General features: G+C 37.7%; 1 protein-coding gene across 3 annotated transcripts in view; it reads left to right on the forward strand.

The window, feature by feature from the left end:
• USP7 (ubiquitin specific peptidase 7) overlaps window positions 1-18,047 on the forward strand; it is a 196,380-nt gene that overhangs the window by 121,852 nt on the left and 56,481 nt on the right. For all 3 annotated transcript variants that reach the window (XM_043494182.1, XM_043494181.1, XM_038418541.2), the window contains 5 exons: window positions 6,183-6,287; window positions 8,808-9,006; window positions 10,960-11,098; window positions 11,924-12,012; window positions 13,219-13,327. In XM_043494182.1, the coding sequence (XP_043350117.1) occupies window positions 6,183-6,287; window positions 8,808-9,006; window positions 10,960-11,098; window positions 11,924-12,012; window positions 13,219-13,327 (641 nt within the window). The remainder of the gene's footprint in view (window positions 1-6,182; window positions 6,288-8,807; window positions 9,007-10,959; window positions 11,099-11,923; window positions 12,013-13,218; window positions 13,328-18,047) is intronic.

Consider the following 18,047-nt stretch of genomic DNA (forward strand, 5'->3'; position numbering starts at 1 on the left):
GTGTTTTTAATTTATAAAGGGGGTCACACTCAGAGGCTTGCTATGTAAAAGGGGTCATCAGTAGAAAAGTTTCAGAACCACTGATTTAGAAGCTGCCAACACTTTTCTTTAATCTATTCCATTTATCCCTCCTCAGTTTAATCATAGGGTCTCTCAGAATGGGCAGCAATATCTTGTAGTGAGCCCAGTTTATTTAAAAACCTCCCCCTAACTAATTTAATGCTTTTTCTATAAGAATAAGAGATGCTATCAGGTTAAAATAGTATTCAGAACAAATAAGCAGTTGCTCTGATTGTTATAGAGATGCTCTGTGGTGGCAAATAGGAGAAGTGACTGCAAGGACAATCTCCCTACTAAGATGTGGGCCACACTTAATATGTGAAAACGGAAAGAATTTTAGAAAGAGTTGTAGTGATATAATTTACTTTTTGCTATGCTATGTGTCTATTTTTGCCATTTCTTTCAGCAATCAAAATTGAAAATTAGTTTATTGGTCAGTTTCATTTTAGCTATTGAGTCGGTTTCTCATCTTTAACTTTTTATTCTTGTACTCTCTGGAACATTTGGATTCCAAACATTGCCATGGAACGTTTGTTTGAAAACAGTTTGTACTGGAATTTAATAAACAGATGAACACAGGACTATTTCTACTTTCCTTCCACTTTGCAAAATCTTTTATGGTAAAGCCTGAATTATGGACCAAATTTGTTCTTGCATTGTCTCTTTAATGAGAAATTCACAAAGGCATACACATTAACATAAGCACTGCATAAATAAAAGTTACTTCGTGGAATGCACTTATGAATGTGTATGATGAGATAATAGTTCCGTCTGAGACAGTTGCATGCACACCAATTTAATGGAATCCAAAATAGGTTTATGGTAATCCAGTATACCTTTCAAGCAGGCTCAGATCCTCCATTAGGGTGATTCTGATTTGATTATTCCATTGGCTTCATAGATAACAATAGTAAAATATCTAGCTGTCATAACAGCTGTAGATCTCAGTCGTTTATAAAAGTATGGTATGATTGCTTCTATTTTACAGATGATAAAACTGAGGCACAGAGCTGAAATGACTTGCCCAAGGTCACCTAGTAGGCCTCTGGCAGAGCCAGGAATAGAACCTAAGTCTCTGGAGTTCAATGCCACTGCCTTATCCACTAGGCCCTACTGCCTGTGTAGCAGAAGCTCTAAATGCTTGTCTTCTCTTCTTAAATTATTTTCTAAAAGTTTAGTGAATTTATTCTTTGTGAAAGGTGCTGCACTGAGAGCCCTGCATACTGAAATCCTCTATTCGCCCACAGAGCAAGTACAGTAGTAGCAGTGCAGGCTCTTCTAGCCCCACCCCATAAATTGTCTCAGTCCATATTCATGCTCCCTACACTTTGAGGGGTGGAAGAGGAAGAAATGGGCTGGCATTAAGTTGACTATATCAGCTATACACTAGCCAAGGATCCCCCCATATCAAGGGAAACTTAATTACCTTGATGAGGTAGCTTCTTGGCCTGTTTGCACTGCTGTTGTGGAGGTCAAGATCTGGTGCATAATCTTTCAGTTATACATTCCAAATGTGTATTTAGCACCATCTAGTTTCCCATTTTTTATAAAAAGCAAGAATATTTAAATGCAGAATAATGATAATGCCACATCATGGTGCATTGTTTTCATTTCCTGACTTGTATGAGTTTAAAATCTCAGCCACATTCTAATTAATTTAAGGTGGTTTTGTTTTGTTTTGGAGAACTTCCTGCTTAACTAGGGAACATAACTGAACAGAGGATTTAAGTTAATATTTGATAGGGGTAATGAATGAGTTGTGTCCAGTGAGCATCTGTGACTCTAGCCCAGTGGTTCTCAACCTGCGGCCTGTGGGCTGCTGGCAGCCCAGTCAGCACAGAGCTGCAGCCCATGTGACATTCTCAGGGCCATACAGATAGTACTGGATGTGGCCCACATAACCCAGTGACCCACAATGGCAAATAGGTTGAGAACCACTGCTCTAGCCTCTGTATGATGACGTACATACCATGAATGTTGCACATTGCTTCATTTAACATCTCTGAAAAAGTCATCTTGTAAAGTGAAAGGCCTCAGATATTGCTGTAATTTCTTTTTATAAGAGGAATTCTATCCATATAGAAGTGTTCATCCTTTCAGGGGAGGAAGTCAATGTGCACCTGGGTCTAGACCCCTGGTAATTTTGGATTCTGCTTCTTTTGAAAAACATTTTTGACTCTGTCCAGGGTGCTGAATAGCCTTTGAAGGTAATAGACATGCTTGTGAACTTTGAGATTAACTTTAGTATAAACAGAAGTGTGTCATAAGGGCAAGGTTCCTCTTACTTAAGACTGTATACCTGATATCCATAGCCACCAAATGGTCCATGTCTTGAATGTGTTAATTATTTTCATATGGAAACTGTGTGTTTAGCCATTATAATATATCTACTGTTAAAAGTATAATAAAAATCAAAACGGATATAAAAAGTAAAGACAAATGCAGGTAGCTGTATCCTTTTGAGATAAGCTTTTAAAGTTCCAAGAGTTCTCATGTTAAATGTGTGCATGAAGGTGAAACTTATAAACAATTACATAAAAAGAGCAGATTTAGTATTGATCTTCAGTATTTTGTTTGTCCTTAGATAAATGTTGCAAGCCAGGTGTCAGTCTACCACTATTGATTCTAGAAAACATAAACTGATGATCACTCTGTGTAGATCATTTTCATTTTTGATAAATACAATGTCTTGATTACTTGTTGGACAGTAATTGTGTGCTACTTAATTATTTCAGTAAAAAAGGTTGATTTTTTCCAACAGTATAGTTGGTTTCAGTACTTATTCAATGGCTGACTGCGTCTTATGATACTGGCTTGCAAACGGACTCAAAATGCTTTTGAATGGACAAAAATGAAGATGTAGTTCAGCAATATGGCTGCTATACTAGAGTTGTGCATTTGACTGGTCAAAAAATAATTGGTCAGATATTGGTTAAAAATGGTCTAATATTTTAAAGCGCTGATTTATTATAGCAGTAACAACAGTATAGAAAAAGAGTAATGGCATGTCTACACTACAGCCAAAAGTCAACCTTTGTTAGTTGTCCACGCTTCCCTCCTTCTGTCGGTGGTGCATGTCCTCACCAGGAGCTCTTCCACCTACTGAAGAGGGGCCAGGGCTGAGAGCCAGGACTCTCAGCTACATGAAGCTCCCTGTTGGGAGCCCAGCTGCCCCCCCTGGGCTCTCAGCTTCTGGCTGGAAATGGACAGCAGCCATCTGGACTTCTCTGTTCTCTGAGCAGGGAGCCTCCAGGCAGCAGCCTGGCTGGAAGTGGGGAGCTGGGGGCAGCCGGGCTCTAGCTGCCCGGCTTTCTTATCAATTTCCTTGAAATTGACAAGATAGTTAACAACCGACAGGGACACTACGTTGCCCTAAGTACACTGATATAAGTGCTGTGTCTCTCCTGGAATTGGAGTTACAATGTTGGTGTAGGATGGCATTAACATCAGCAGGACAAGGCTATATTGTGTACACTGACATAATTAAGTCAACATAAGCTGCCTTACATTGACCTAACTGTAGTGTAGACCCAGACTAAGACTTTTTATGGTAAATCAGTAAGCTTGGATAATAAGCTTTTTGGGGCAGGGACTGTGTGCTTTAATTTGCTTAATATGCTTTTTAAACCCCAGGTACATTGATGGCCTGCTATACAAACAAAGACATACCTACCTACAATGTTTGTTCTAGAACAGGGGTTCTCAAACTGGGGGTCAGGAGGTTATTACATGAGGGGTCGCTTTGCATCCAGCATTTATAATGGTGTTAAATATATAAAAAGATTTTTTTTAATTTATAAAGGGGTCGAACTCAGAGGCTTGCTATGTGAAAGGGGTCACCAGTACAAAAGTTTGAGAACCACTGTTCTAGAAGATTCAAGCCAATCAAGATGTTCAGCTTTAAATAGCTCACTTTTTTCACCAACAGGTGGCATTAGAATGTAAAGAAGTGGGTAATCAAGACATTTAATTGGACTTGCTTATAGATAGCACCATGAAACAATGAAAAAGGTGGGCTGCTGCCTACATCAGGGCATTCTTCTGGAAGATTTGACAATGGTCAAGTAACAGGCAGTCAATTGACCAGCTTGCCAAGTGTGCACTATACTGTGTTAATTGGATAGGGTATTTTGAAATCCATGTTGGTGGTTATTCATGAAACAGTGTGGTGACTTTCATTTCCTGCTCCATTTCTAGCAACTAAGTTTAATAAACAGCTATCTGAGCAAGAGAGAAACAGTACTAGAATATTTAACTCCTGTCATTTATGTATATTGAATCATTTGCATTTCTTTGAATTCTTTAAAGCTAGGACTCTGCAGTATTTATTAGGGAGGATGACTTGTTGATTTCATAGTGTTGCATGCTAAGTATGTTAATTGGCAGTGTCTGGCATGTACAAAGGAAAATGGCTGAATAATGATGGGTGTGAGAGCTGCAACACAAATATTTGTTGATTATATTGATGATAAATGCTTGGCCTAGTTTTTTTTAAATCTGTTTGTTTGGTTTACTGAACTGTTTCTATAACAAGTGACTTTTAGATGTACTTATGGCTTGTTAGACCAATACAGCCTATCCAGCTCATGGGAATGCCATGTCATTGCCTGCTGGCCAGCTAGGAACAGGTATCAGTGGATCCACCTTGGTTCATTTGCTAATGAGCTTAGACTGTTTGGATTTGAAATCAGTTTTCCTTCTCCTGGATGCCATTGGTTCATGGCGTCTTATTCTGTAATATTCAGTTAAACTCCTATGGGTTTCCTCACGATGGGCTACCCCCTGCAAGATGCACCTCTATTTCCTTGTATCCCCGTGCAAGGATTTTTTTAAAATGCAGTTTTAAAATAGTAAATTAGCTTATTAAATAAAAATAATACCCTTCATTGTAAATAGGTAGTCCCTGTCTCCACTGCATCCTACTAATTAACGTCCATGTTCTGATAGTGATAGATTGTACAGCTTTAAAATGTGACCTGAGAACTATGTTTCAACATAATGATAAGAGAAATATTAATTGGACTAGTACTCAACTGAGCTAAATGTATAATCCTAAACTTAATAAAGTTATATGAATATATATCTTAATCATCAGCTTCAGATACGAAGTCTGATATCCCCATTTCTGTTCTGTAACACGTGTGTGGCATTCTTTTAGAGCCATTCTGTAGCCTTGATCCTGCAATAGAGCTGCCCAAAAGAGAGACTTATGCCTGTCTAGTGTCTTACTGAAGTTAGTGGGCCTCCCTGTAGGCAAAAGGATCTGCTCGCTTGGATCTGATTTTAGTGGTTTATGTCTAGAGAGAGAGGGTTAATGTTTTCTATGTGAACTCTTAGCATGTGTGAGTGATCCATATGGGAATTGGGGAGATGTTGTGGAGGGAAAGGAGTGAAAACAGTGTTGAGTGTGTGTTGGTATATCTCATCAGAAGGCATGAATTTTTCAAGTCAAACTTCTTTTACGTTATGAACCTTATTTTTTAGGTGCATAAATTCTCTGTATATGTTCAAACAGCTATATTAGCACAAGTTAGCAATGGTAATGATAGAGTTGGCAAAGGGATAGTTTTAAATATTTGTTAATGAAATGTCCTAAGTTTTTGCTCTTACATGTGCTATAGTGCTTGCTTTTCCTTTAAAAGGCAATCAATAAGACTGCTTATTCAGGCAGTCTTAGACCAAATTAATTTGTCTGTTAATCGATTAATCAGTATTACTTCAGTTCTAACTGTATGCAGTTTGAAAGGACCTAAGAATAGTCATTTAGAAATTGTTAAATATATATGTATTGTATTTAATAAAACTGTCAGTCTGGACTACTAATGCCATATAGGAAAGTACATATATCTGTTAGGAATGAAATTATAATTTTAAGCCTGTTCTGCATTAGTATGACACATAACCAGTAAAGGTTTTCCTACACGGGGAAATTTACTAGCAGAATTATAGTGGTATAATTATAGCTATAACTCTGTGTGTGGACACACTTATTCAGGAGTAAGAATACAGAATAAGAGTGCCTTTTTCTGGTATTGTTCATACCAGAAAATGTTTGTCATTTTGAAATTTTCCCATGTAAACAAGCATTAAGTCACTGATAATTTTTTTTTTCTTTTTCTTAGCTGGAGATACAGATGATCCACCAAGAATTACTCAAAATCCTGTCATAAATGGGAATGTAGCTATGGCCGATGGACACAACAACACAGAAGAAGACATGGAAGATGGTAAGTAAATATGACATGAAAGTATCATTGGGAGCAGAGCTTGTCATTTATTTTATATTTGTAGAGGGCCCAGCACAGTGGTACCATGATCCAGATTAGGGCATCTGGGTGCTGCTCTAGTAAAACTGATGTAAAAAAAAATTCTAATAATGACGTTATTTCAGGTAAAGGGTTATTGCTTCTCCATAGAGAAAATAAAACAATATCTAAATTTCTGTATGGGAATTCCCTTTTAGAGTAGTCATTCTTCAAGAGTGGGGATCCCAAAAGCTATCAGCAGAAAAAATAGGCATGTTGTAAATGCCTGTTCATTTTAAATCTTGCCAGAGAGTGATATTATGCATGATCTTTAAAATGTATCATGCACCACTTATTATGAGAAATACAGTGCATTAAATTACTTTACACTGTACTTGCAGCTCTCCCAGCAGGCATTTCCAGTAGAGTGTACGTTGTGATTCCCCAGGTGTTTTGCTAAGTAGTCAAGTAGCAGCTGTAGACAACTTTTATAAGTTTTACACAGTGGTGACACTTCTTGGAAGTGGATCTCATCCTGGTGAGCCAAACCTTTATAACATCAAATGTTCTGTTTGTGGGAACTAGTTGGGAACTTCGACTAGTGCAAAATGCAACTGTAGGCTTATTTAGAGGTGTTTCCTTTTGGGTGCATATTACATCCATAGTCTGCATTGATTGCTGATTCATCTGAGTGCAATTCAAGATTTTGTTTTGACTTATAAAACCTTTAATGGTTTGGATACCGACCACGTTAAAGAGTTGTGCTCTGTGTGGTGGCAAGAAGAGAGAGCATTTTGGCTGAAACCATAACTGGCTGGTAGTTACGTCAAATTACTGTTACCAGTGGTAGTAAAGGGTTATTTAGTATTGCCTTAGAGAAGATGGTAGCACGGGCTGCAGGCAGAGGGGAATAAATATTCTTGATCTTTATCCAAACAGCACAAAAGGGATTCAAAGAGTTTATACCTTTCATGTGTACATAGCAGAATAAGTAAGCAAGAGAGAGTCAGGTTTAAAAGAGGTTAATTGTGACCATGGTTGATAAGGAAGGCCGATACTCGGATAAACTATTTCCTCTTCAGTTAGAATAGCTTTAAATTTGTGTGAATGCTATAGGAAACAGTTCTAAAGGCAGGGAAGAATAATCTTTTAACTATAAGCATGGACAAATCCAACAAATAAAATAAATGCCAGCAATTTGTGCATTAAGGATATTTCCTAATAAAATCTCTTTTTTTTGGTCATAGTTATCAGTCTCCCTCACCTGCATTAATTACATGATATAATAAAACATGGGCAATGCAGCTGATTCTTCTCAACCACCTCAGGTGTAGAGATGTAGACTTCTTCAAGAAGATTTTACTCTTATTTTCTACTAATAAAAAGTGTGTGAAGTAAGTGTTGTCCTGGACTTGAAAGGACAGAACAAATGTGTGAGGGAAAACTAGCTTCATGATACAAAAGCTCTATACTGTTCTCATAAACCAGGGGCATTACATGATATTGACCAAGCTGAGAGGCATTCTTTTACACATTCTAGAATAAGAGCTACACAGAAAATATGTGACTCGTCTACCAAAAAGAGTTTTATTTCAGGATTCTGTTGTTTAGATTTTCTGCAGCATTCTCAAAGACACTGGTGAGATTGAAAATCCCAGGAATGTGTGTTATTTTCATATACTAGATGATCTGTTAATATCAGTTAGCCAAAGAGGTCGTTAGTAATGTCTTAGAGTAGAAGCTCAGAGTTACAAACACTTTGGGAATAGAGGTTATTCTGTTTGTAACTCAGTATTCATAACTCTGAACCAAATGTTATGGTGGTTGTTTGAAAAGTTTACAAGTGAACATTGACTTACAACAGGTTTGTAACTTTACTACGCAGAAGAAAAATGCTGCTTTTAACCATCTTAATTTAAATGAAACAAGCACAGAAACTGTTTCCTTACCTCGTTTAAAAATAAAAATTAAAACTTTCCCATAATTTTTAGTAGTTTACATTTAACACAGTACTGTACTGGATTTGCTATTTTGATTTTCTGCTACTGCCTGGTTGCGTACTTCTGGTTCCAAAAGAGTTATGTAGTTGACTGGTCAGTTCGTAACTCTGCGGTTCAATTGTAGTTTCTCTGAGGAGCGATGGGTTAGCAACAGTTTGATTCAACTGTTACATGCCATTCTAGTGAAAGGAAAAGCCTTTCTGTCTAGGAAAAAGTCATCAAGATGTAGGAATTATTGGAAGAGATGTAATACAAGAACAGGTACTTTGAGATCACTGACACACTTGGGAATGATGGAGTTTATATGCAGGTGCTGCTGGGGACCAGGTTATGTAACAATACATTCTTTATGAATATTTAAAATGTTACACGTTCTTATTGATTTGTTAAACTTTTCTTTATGCACGCCTTGTTCTGTATTTTTGAAATGTGTATTGTGGGGTGAAGAATATCTTCACATTATTAAATTCTATTTTAGTTGTTTTATATTTTTGTTTTACAGATACAAGTTGGCGATCAGAAGCAACGTTTCAGTTTACAGTTGAGCGTTTCAATAGGCTCAGTGAGTCAGTGCTCAGTCCTCCTTGCTTTGTACGGAATTTGCCATGGAAGATTATGGTGATGCCACGACTGTACCCAGACAGACCACACCAAAAAAGTGTAGGATTCTTTCTTCAGTGCAATGCTGAATCTGATTCCACGTAAGACCCTTTAAATAATTAATATACAAACTCATATATGGCATTATTTAATTGTATTTCAAGACCAACATCTGGTAAAATTATTTAATCTAGTTTTTTCTACAGAGGAGAGGAGGTTTACAAGCTTTTTGGTCTCTGAAGATCTTTCTGCTTCTCATATACTCTTTGCTTTCCACCTTCAAATCCCCATATCCCAAGACTGATCCTTCATTTAGGCCTACTTGGCCAAAAATCCCTGATGGAACTCATCCATTCTTCTCTTGGACTGCTCAGAGCAATGAGAGGAACCCTCAGTCAGGATGGAGCACACTGCCTAAACAACATTGCCACCCTGCTGGCCTGGGAAAGGAAGATTTGTCCCAATTTTATGCTAAAATGCTGCTAAACATCCCCATAACCAATCTGAGCTATAAATCCATCTCTGTGATACAGCAATTGCTAGGTAAGCTAGGCAGGAAAAGCATTTGTTGCTAGTATATTTTAAAACAATGGCTTTCTGCCCTTCCACAGTCCCATGGGATTAGAAAGAAACTTTCCATGTGGGCAGGTTATTTCATAATTGTACATTACACACGTTTCCTTCATCTTTCTCTGAAACATCTGGTGCTTCTCACGGTCAGTGGCAGGATACCAGAATAGAAGGATCACTGGTCTGATTGACTATGGCATTTTTTATATTCATAAATTTTGCCTGTCAGAGTATAGCTGTACCTGAGAATTCTGACCTTCAGTGCCACCCCAAGTCTGAACAGAAGGAGGGAAGAACCATGAAAGAAAAGTGAACCTGTCCAGCAAGAAAAGTAATAGCTTCCTGGAGAGGAAACCCAGTCATTTCCAGAGTAGGCATCATAAATATGTGCTTTTATTCACACCTGCCTTAGCAGTTTGATCACCCACTGTGAGGCACAGCAAGCAGTGGCTCACACCCCAAGGGAAGGATCCCATAAATAATTTGTGGCAAAGCACATTAAACCGAGTCGTCTGCCACTCTAATAAAAGAAGTCTGCATTTGTAAAGACAAGATACTCTCTGTGTTGAGAGAGACAACATTCCCCAGCTTTTGGCAGTTGCTGAACAAAATATTTGATTTTGTAAGTAGCAGGCACACCAGTTTATTGGGGAAACTTTGTAGAGAGCCACACCTCCCCTTATAGAGTTTGAGTTTCTGACATAGAGTGTGTGGGCTGAGGGGCGGCAAGGGGGTGTATGTTGGGGGGGGGAATCAATGAAAGCATTGCCTCTTTGCTGGGTGGTCTCCTGAGGCTGCATTGATACATGCTGCTTTGTGGAGGAGCAAGTTTCCTGTCAAGTGCAATGGGTTCATTCTTGCATGATATCGCACACCACTTCTGGCTCAATCTGAGTGATGGCAGTTATTCTTCCACATTGTTTTCTTGGTTTTAGTTTTCTCTTGAAGTAGTAGTGTATTTAATCTCTTACCCTTACATAAGTACAGTATACCATGCTTGAAGTGAATAGTTAGCCACAGTGATTTCTGACAAGAAACTTCAGGAGACAGCAATTTTTCTCTTGGCTATTATTTCTTAGCAATATTTATGAACACTTTCTGAAAAGACTTCTGACCTTGCTTACAAGAAATCACCGTCGTCCTTAAAAAAAAAAAAAAAATCCTAGGAGGAATCAGTTAAAACTGTGTGTAGCAGTTGCCCTCAGAGAGGGACATAATCTAAAACCACATTCCTGAAAAAAGTATGGCCTCTTTAACAACCATTACTTTGTACAGTGCGGCTCCCAAAAACCGGAGATTAGTGGTTACCAATGCTTCTGACAGCAGTTAAACAAGCCTTAGAATCTAGTGAGGAACAAAGGTGAACTAGACATCTGTGTACAAATACAGACTTGGTGTATTGAGTAAAATTTGTAAAAGTGTTTTCTATTACTGAAGAAAACAAAATTGAAATTTGTTTAAAGTGTTGTCTTTTAATTGTATAGGTCATGGTCTTGCCATGCACAGGCAGTTCTCAAGATAATAAATTACAAGGACGATGAAAAATCATTCAGTCGTCGTATTAGTCACTTGTTCTTTCATAAGGAGAATGACTGGGGCTTTTCCAACTTTATGGCATGGAGTGTAAGTAACAATATATTAGTTTTATAATAATGGGCTGTTACTGGGTTGGGAGATCAGTCCAGTACATGCACTTGATCTTCTAATACTGCCTTAGATACCTTTATTTTTACATTTCTTTCTACAGGTGTTTTAGTGTCTGAATGATGCGTGTGGTATCAGTAGGTTTCATACTGAAGATACCTTTAAGTGCTAATGTATTGCGCATCATAGTGCAGATTCCTTTTAGCTATTTTACCTGGACTTAATAATCCACATAAATATTCCATCATTCCTCCATTGACCCATCTTTACTGATACTTCACTTAATAACAATCACTGTCATTTAAGAGCAGCCTAGGTTTTCTTGCTCATTTCCCATGTTCTCTGCATGTGTACAGACATTTTAAATTAATACTACTTTTAATGTTCATCTTAAATTGAGACAGCTTTTTAAGCATTATAGAAGTCTGGGGCCTTAATTTTTCTCTTTTGCCTGGAATAGTTTCCTAAATGAACTGCTTTAAGTCAAAACAAAGCTTTTGATTACTGATTCTGTTATCTACAGGGAGTCCAAAAAACGTTGCAAAAACTATAAAAGCCAAAAACAAGATTTTACATTGAGACATTTTTAAAATTATTTCAATACATTGAGCTCAGTGTCCTAGAGATTAATTGGTATCCTTCAATAATTTTTTAGCTTATAGAGTAAAAATTGCATAGATGATTGCTTACTTAAATGTGCAGATTCTGAACAATATCCAGCCTGGATTTTTCACTACATTCCCCATTGTAGGATTCAGAAGATAGTTTTGCAGCAAATTGCATATTCTTATTTCTGTTTTATAGGAAGTTACTGATCCTGAAAAAGGATTTATAGAGGATGACAAGGTTACTTTTGAAGTCTATGTTCAAGCGGATGCTCCACATGGAGTGGCGTAAGTATCTCTTTTTTTAAAAAAAAAAAAAAAGCTCTCTTGAGCAGAAATGCATAGCAAACAAATGTTGACTTTTCTGTACCTTTAGAACATTCATTTGAGTTTCAGTTGAAGTATCTAATTTTATTAGTAATGTATGGTACTGTTCAGGAGATGATCTCAAACACTTTTTCAGAATGAATTGATGAAGCATCTCAAGGGGAATATACTCATGTTTCAAAAGCTGCAGAGATTTTTGTGCCAGTAGCTTCTCCACCTATGTTGCTCAGTGCAACCGTCTGTAACTTCACTTAGTGCAAAACGCTTTTCAGTATATATAAACTAATTTTATTTTTCAGTTTAAAATGATCTACAGTCTTTGCCATTGTGGTCTTGACACTCTTGGTGTTGATGTCACGGTCATGCAGAATGGTTTCCATCATCAATGGTTTGAACACCTAGTTTTAATCCTGCTTTACTGTTTAAGTTTTAAAACTGCCTTACCTGACGCTGAGTTCTTACATACTGGGTGCCACTTTTCAGCAAGATGGCTGCTATGAACTGCAAATTTTAATTTAAAAATTGAATTTTAAATACAGATAACTAACAAAGTGCTTGTCACTCTGGGAGCCTTCAGAAAGTCGTAAAAAGGAAGTTTAACAAAAGAACAGCCCTTTGTTTATAGAAGTATTGGAATCCTAAGAGTATGTGGTGACAGGCAGTTGTGATGTGTAATCTGTTTTATTTAGACAGAATATAATACTAAGGAGCACAAAGCTTCTGTTAATAGAACTGGTTAGCCTAGAACAGGAGTTCTCAAACTTAATTGCACTGCGACCCCCTACTGACAACAAAAATTATTACACGACCCCAGGGCCTGAGCCCACCCTAATCCCGCCGCCCTGGGTGGGGAGGCAAAGCCTGAGCCCCACTGCTTTGCATGGGGGGGTCAAAGCTGAAGCCCAAGGGCTTCAGCCTGGGACAGGGAGCCTGTAATCTGAGCCCTGCTGCCCAGGCGGTGAGGCTCGGGCTTTGACCCTGTGCCCCAACAAATCTAAGCCAACCGTGGCGACCTTATTAAAAAGGGATCGCGACCCGCTTTGGGGTTGCGACCCACAGTCTGAGAACCACTGGCTTAAAACAAATGTTCTGTAGAAATATATCTGCATTATAGTTAAGTTTTATATGTATAATCAAATGTAGTTTTAACCATTAACTGCTTTCCAGGTGGGATTCAAAGAAGCACACGGGATATGTTGGGTTAAAGAACCAGGGAGCAACTTGTTACATGAACAGTTTGTTACAGACTTTATTTTTCACAAATCAACTACGAAAGGTAACTAAATAGCATTGTAATTTCATTTCAAATATTTAAATAGCAAAAAGGATACATTTCAAAATAGCTTTTGTTTTAAATAGCTTTCCATTCTCTTTTCCCCCCCACACACTACCATTCTTTGTTTCCTCCTTTTCAAAAAATTCCCCTCCATTCTGTAAAACTTCAGAGCACAATAGCCCAATTTGGTCATTATTCTGCTTTTTCAAAGTGGCTCTCAATCTCTCTGTTAGCTCCTTTTTCTTTAACTCAGTAAACAAATGGCTCTGTCAAGTAGCTAAAAAAGGTGGTTACAACATCAGTGTAGTTAGTATACTCCAAACCTGATAAATTGCAGTTAGATTAACTTCTGGTAATAGAAATCCAGTTTTAGTGGACTACATGGCTTATGTCATGATGTACACCTTGTATCAGACCAGATCTGAGAACTTGTATAAAAACACCTAAGTATTAAGACATGGGTTTATTGTTTTTTTGTTTTTTGAAAAATAAGCTAAATATCTTTGTACATGCCAAAGCCTGAGTTAAGGGTCCGTTGCTGCTTTTGTTAGTGATGCCAAAAATTGTTTCAGGAAAAGGATACTTTAATTTAGCCCTTTGCAGCAGGTAAAGTAAAGGAATAATTTTCGACTCTTAATTTTCAATCTGTTGGCTATCTATTGATAGATAGATAGATATGCACACCTTTGTAAAGTCTATACATCTGTCAGTGACTTGGCCATTTAAAACAGTTTATAGTCATCTTTTCTGTTTTTCTTCACAAGTTATGCATATTTATTTTTCAGTGTTGATTGTGTGTTCATTTGTTCTTCCTGTTTTTTTATATATAGTGCAGTAAAATTACTGGTAGTTACAGCCAGTATCTTCCCTTACGTAATGGTGGTACTAAAGCAGTATTGACTTGTATTTTGGGTGGTTTAAACATAATTTAATTTTGACTTCAGTGCATTATTTTTGCATACATGCTTTATTTTCTTTTTGCATGTCTCCTTGTATATTCTAAAATGTCTTATCAAAAGAAAACTAGCTCTTGCTAGCAAAATATTTGTTCTTATAAATATCTCAAGAAAGCAAAATGGAAATGCTATGTAGCATGTAATCCTAGTATAGTGAAATAGTGCCTGGAATAACAACACCTTACTTTTTTTTTTACTTGCTAAATAAATTTGTGTTAAACCCTTGCTAGTCAGAAGAGGGCATTTGCATTAAGAAATCCTGACTTTCAAAATCATTTGATCTAGGGAAGGTGTCCATTGATTTTAGTATATCCTACCACTTGAGGGCATGGGTTTTTTTATTTTTTTTTATTTTTTATTTTTTTTTATTTTTTATTTTTTTATTTTTTTTATTTTTTTTATTTTTTTTTATTTTATTTTATTTTTTAAATTATTATTCTCAACAATCCACAAAAAAGTGTCTGCTCTAACTTCGAATATCTCCAGTGATGGGAGATTCCATATTCTCTCTTGGCAGCTCAGTTTTTCCTTTATGATATGGCCTATTTTCCAGTCTTTTAATTACTATTAATATCAGTATTGCCATAGTGACCAGGAGCCCTAGCGATGGACCAGGACCCCACTATGCTTTCTGTGGTTTTGTTTCTCTCTCCTTTATTTTTGCACTGTGCTACTTGTTCTGAAACATAGTACCAAAAATAGAACACATGCCTCTAAATACCTGGATTGTTTTTGCATGATACACCAGTTAATTTATCATCTTTGAGTGGCTGCAGATATGTTCCACTAAGGTATGTGTGCGCACCCAGCACATCAGTCAGAGAAATTTGCCTAGCAGTACCTGCAGGGATGGCACTCACACCCTTTGCTTTATAGCCCCTGCCCTAGCTCCAGAAGGGCAGCTCTGCCCCAAGCCTCATCAGTTACTTCTCGCAGCCCGTGGCTAGAGTCGGATCACTCTAGGTAGTGTTTCTTCACACTGCCCCTTTTCCCTCTGTCATTGAGACCTTCTTGCAAATAGTTTAGTAAGTTGTTTATTAGTGGTACCTTAGGTTGGTTAGTTTGGTTATTTAGCTGTACTTTTCTGGTGGAATGCCTTCACCAGGATTTAAACATTGCCTGACATGTGGAGGGGCTATACCGAATAGTGAACCCCGCATACAGTGTTTATTGTGCCTTGGAGAGAGGTACATTAAGGACAGGGGTTCCATCTCTAAGAACATGACACAGGTGGCAAGGGACTTAAGATGCAAGCAGAACCTGATGGAGCAAGCCAGGAGGCCTGTGTCTGCCCTGGAGACAGTACCAGCTTCTCAGTTATCAGTGTCATAGCATGTTGACGTTCCTTGGCAGGACTCAGAGATCACCTGTAGCAGGAAGAGAAGTATAGGGGCTCTTGGCTTGCTACTTATTGGCCACTATCCACAATGGTCTTGGAATCTCTTGGACACTCCCCTTTCCTTTAGGTCCTGACTTCAACCCACTGTAGAGTAAGATCGCTTAACCAACCTGAAATAATTGTGAATGGTACAGATTTGTATTTCTTCTAGTCTTCTTCCTACCATTGTTGAACAGAAAAAATTCTTAGTCTAGAGACCTAGCCCATCAATTTCTACAGAATTCAAGTTTTTATTTTCTAAGCAAATTTGTTTCGAACTTTTTATGTACACTGAGTAAAAACCAATGTAGTGTTCTCAGCAAGGCAAAATTAACAGAACTTTATTTGTTTTTACTGATGCTGTTCAGAATCCTGTGAACAAAAATGAAATTGTCTCAATAATCCAACTGGAAAAGCAATGAGCATTAGGAAAACCAAGTACTTGTGTTACTTATGGGAAATCAGACACTAAAATGGAGTCTGGGGGAGGGCTAATGGAGAAAAGACCTTTTCTTCCCTTTTCCTCTCTCCTCCCAACAGCAGGCTAAAATGGCAGAGACCCTTTGCCCCCATACAGCAGCCAAGAGGTTAAGAAGGTGTGGGAAGGAACCAAGGCACTTCCTCTGCTCTAGCAGTTAGAAGGGGAAGAACTTTCAGCTTTTGTATTGGCCTGTGGCTGGGAGGTGTCTGATTAAATCTAAACAAGGCCCAAGGACAGAGCTTCTCACAAGGACTTTGCCCTTGGATCTTACTGTTGGAGCCTCTCCACCCCAGTGTTCCATCTCTGCTTCTAGCTAGTAGCTTTAGTCCTTCAGCTAGAACATGTATGCTAATTTTTTCAAGCTTTGTGCTAAATCTCTTGATCACGCCTTAGGGCCTAAGTTATTTAGGTTTGTTTCTTCCTGATCTGGCTCTGCTTTGACTTCTCCCTTCCCTTGTCATCATCCAGTGTATTCTGTTAGTCGGTAGTTACTTTGCCTGAGATTTCACAAAAAAGGATGAAGTATTTCCTCCCCCTTCTTGTCATGGTGTTTGCTTTTCCTCTGTTAAGCAATGGATTTAAACTTTCCTTTAACATTGTCTTGCTTGTACAAGTTTATATTGTTCCTCTTTGTATGTGTTCTGCATAGTGCCTGATTATGTGCCTCTTCTTTTCAGATTTTGTCCCCACATGTCTTTACTAGTCACTTGCATTCATCCCCAGGAGGGAACATCTCAGGTGTTAATTTGAGATTGTTGTTTTGCCAAATGTATTTAAATGCCTTATGTCTTGATTTTGAGGCAAGTTTTTCAGTTTTGGGTGGACTGGGCATTTCAGTGAGATGGTTTACGAGGGAAGATATTATATAAATCGTTTATCTAGGTTGGAAATTCAGACTGAACTTTGAGTAATTGCTTGTGTAATTTAGGGTAAATCAGCCAGAGGGGAAAAGCAAAGGAAGCTTATAAATTAAATATCACTCTGTGATAACATAAAATAGAAACATTTGTTGTTTGCAGTGGTGGTGTGGCTGTGTTGGTCTCAGAACATTAAAGAGAAAAGGAGGATGAGGTCCAGCTTCGTTTGGTGAAAGAGACAACCTTTCAAGCTACACAGATCTGCTCTTCAAGTCAGATTTGTGTAGCTAAAGAAGAGCTCTGTGGGAGGCTTGTCTTTTTCACCAACAGAAGTTGATCAAATAAGATATTATCTCACCCACTTTGTGTGTCTAATAGAAACATTTAGCATTTAACGATGAATATACTAATGTATTTAGTCAATGGCTGTTTGAGTTTATTTCAAATTTATCAATCAGTATAATGACTGGATATATAAAAAGGAACTAATTGCTTTGCACAGATGCCTCTGAAAATGGAATGTGAAATAAATATACAGAGCTTGATTTTTCAGAAGGGCTGAGCACACAGTTCCTATTGATTTTGGGGTACTCAGCACTATTGAAAATCAGGACAATCGTCTTGTTTTGAAGCCTATTGTCGATATTTTTGACTTATCAGGGAGATGGAAATTTTCATGCATAAGTCTGATATTTTCATACAGGTGGTTGTATTTATATATAGTAAGAGTATGTGTGTGTGTATATATATATATTAGACTTGATTTTGACTAACAGAAAGGAATTAGATGCGAATCTGAAGGTAGAGGGCAAGTTGGGCAAAAGTGATAATGAAATAATAGATTTCATGATTCTAAGGAATGGAAGGAGTGAGCAGCAGAATGAGGAGATGGACTTCAGAAAAGCAAATTTTAATGAACTCAGAAAACTGATTGGTAAGGTCCCAAAGAAAAAGGCTTATAGGAGGGCTGGCAGTTTCTCAGAGGCAATATTAAAGGCGCAACAGGAAACTATCCTGATGTGAATTAAGGATAGGAATTTTAGCTTCA

This window comes from Dermochelys coriacea, chromosome 10 (assembly GCF_009764565.3).
Source record: "Dermochelys coriacea isolate rDerCor1 chromosome 10, rDerCor1.pri.v4, whole genome shotgun sequence".
In the NCBI taxonomy this organism is placed as follows: Eukaryota; Metazoa; Chordata; order Testudines; family Dermochelyidae; genus Dermochelys; species Dermochelys coriacea.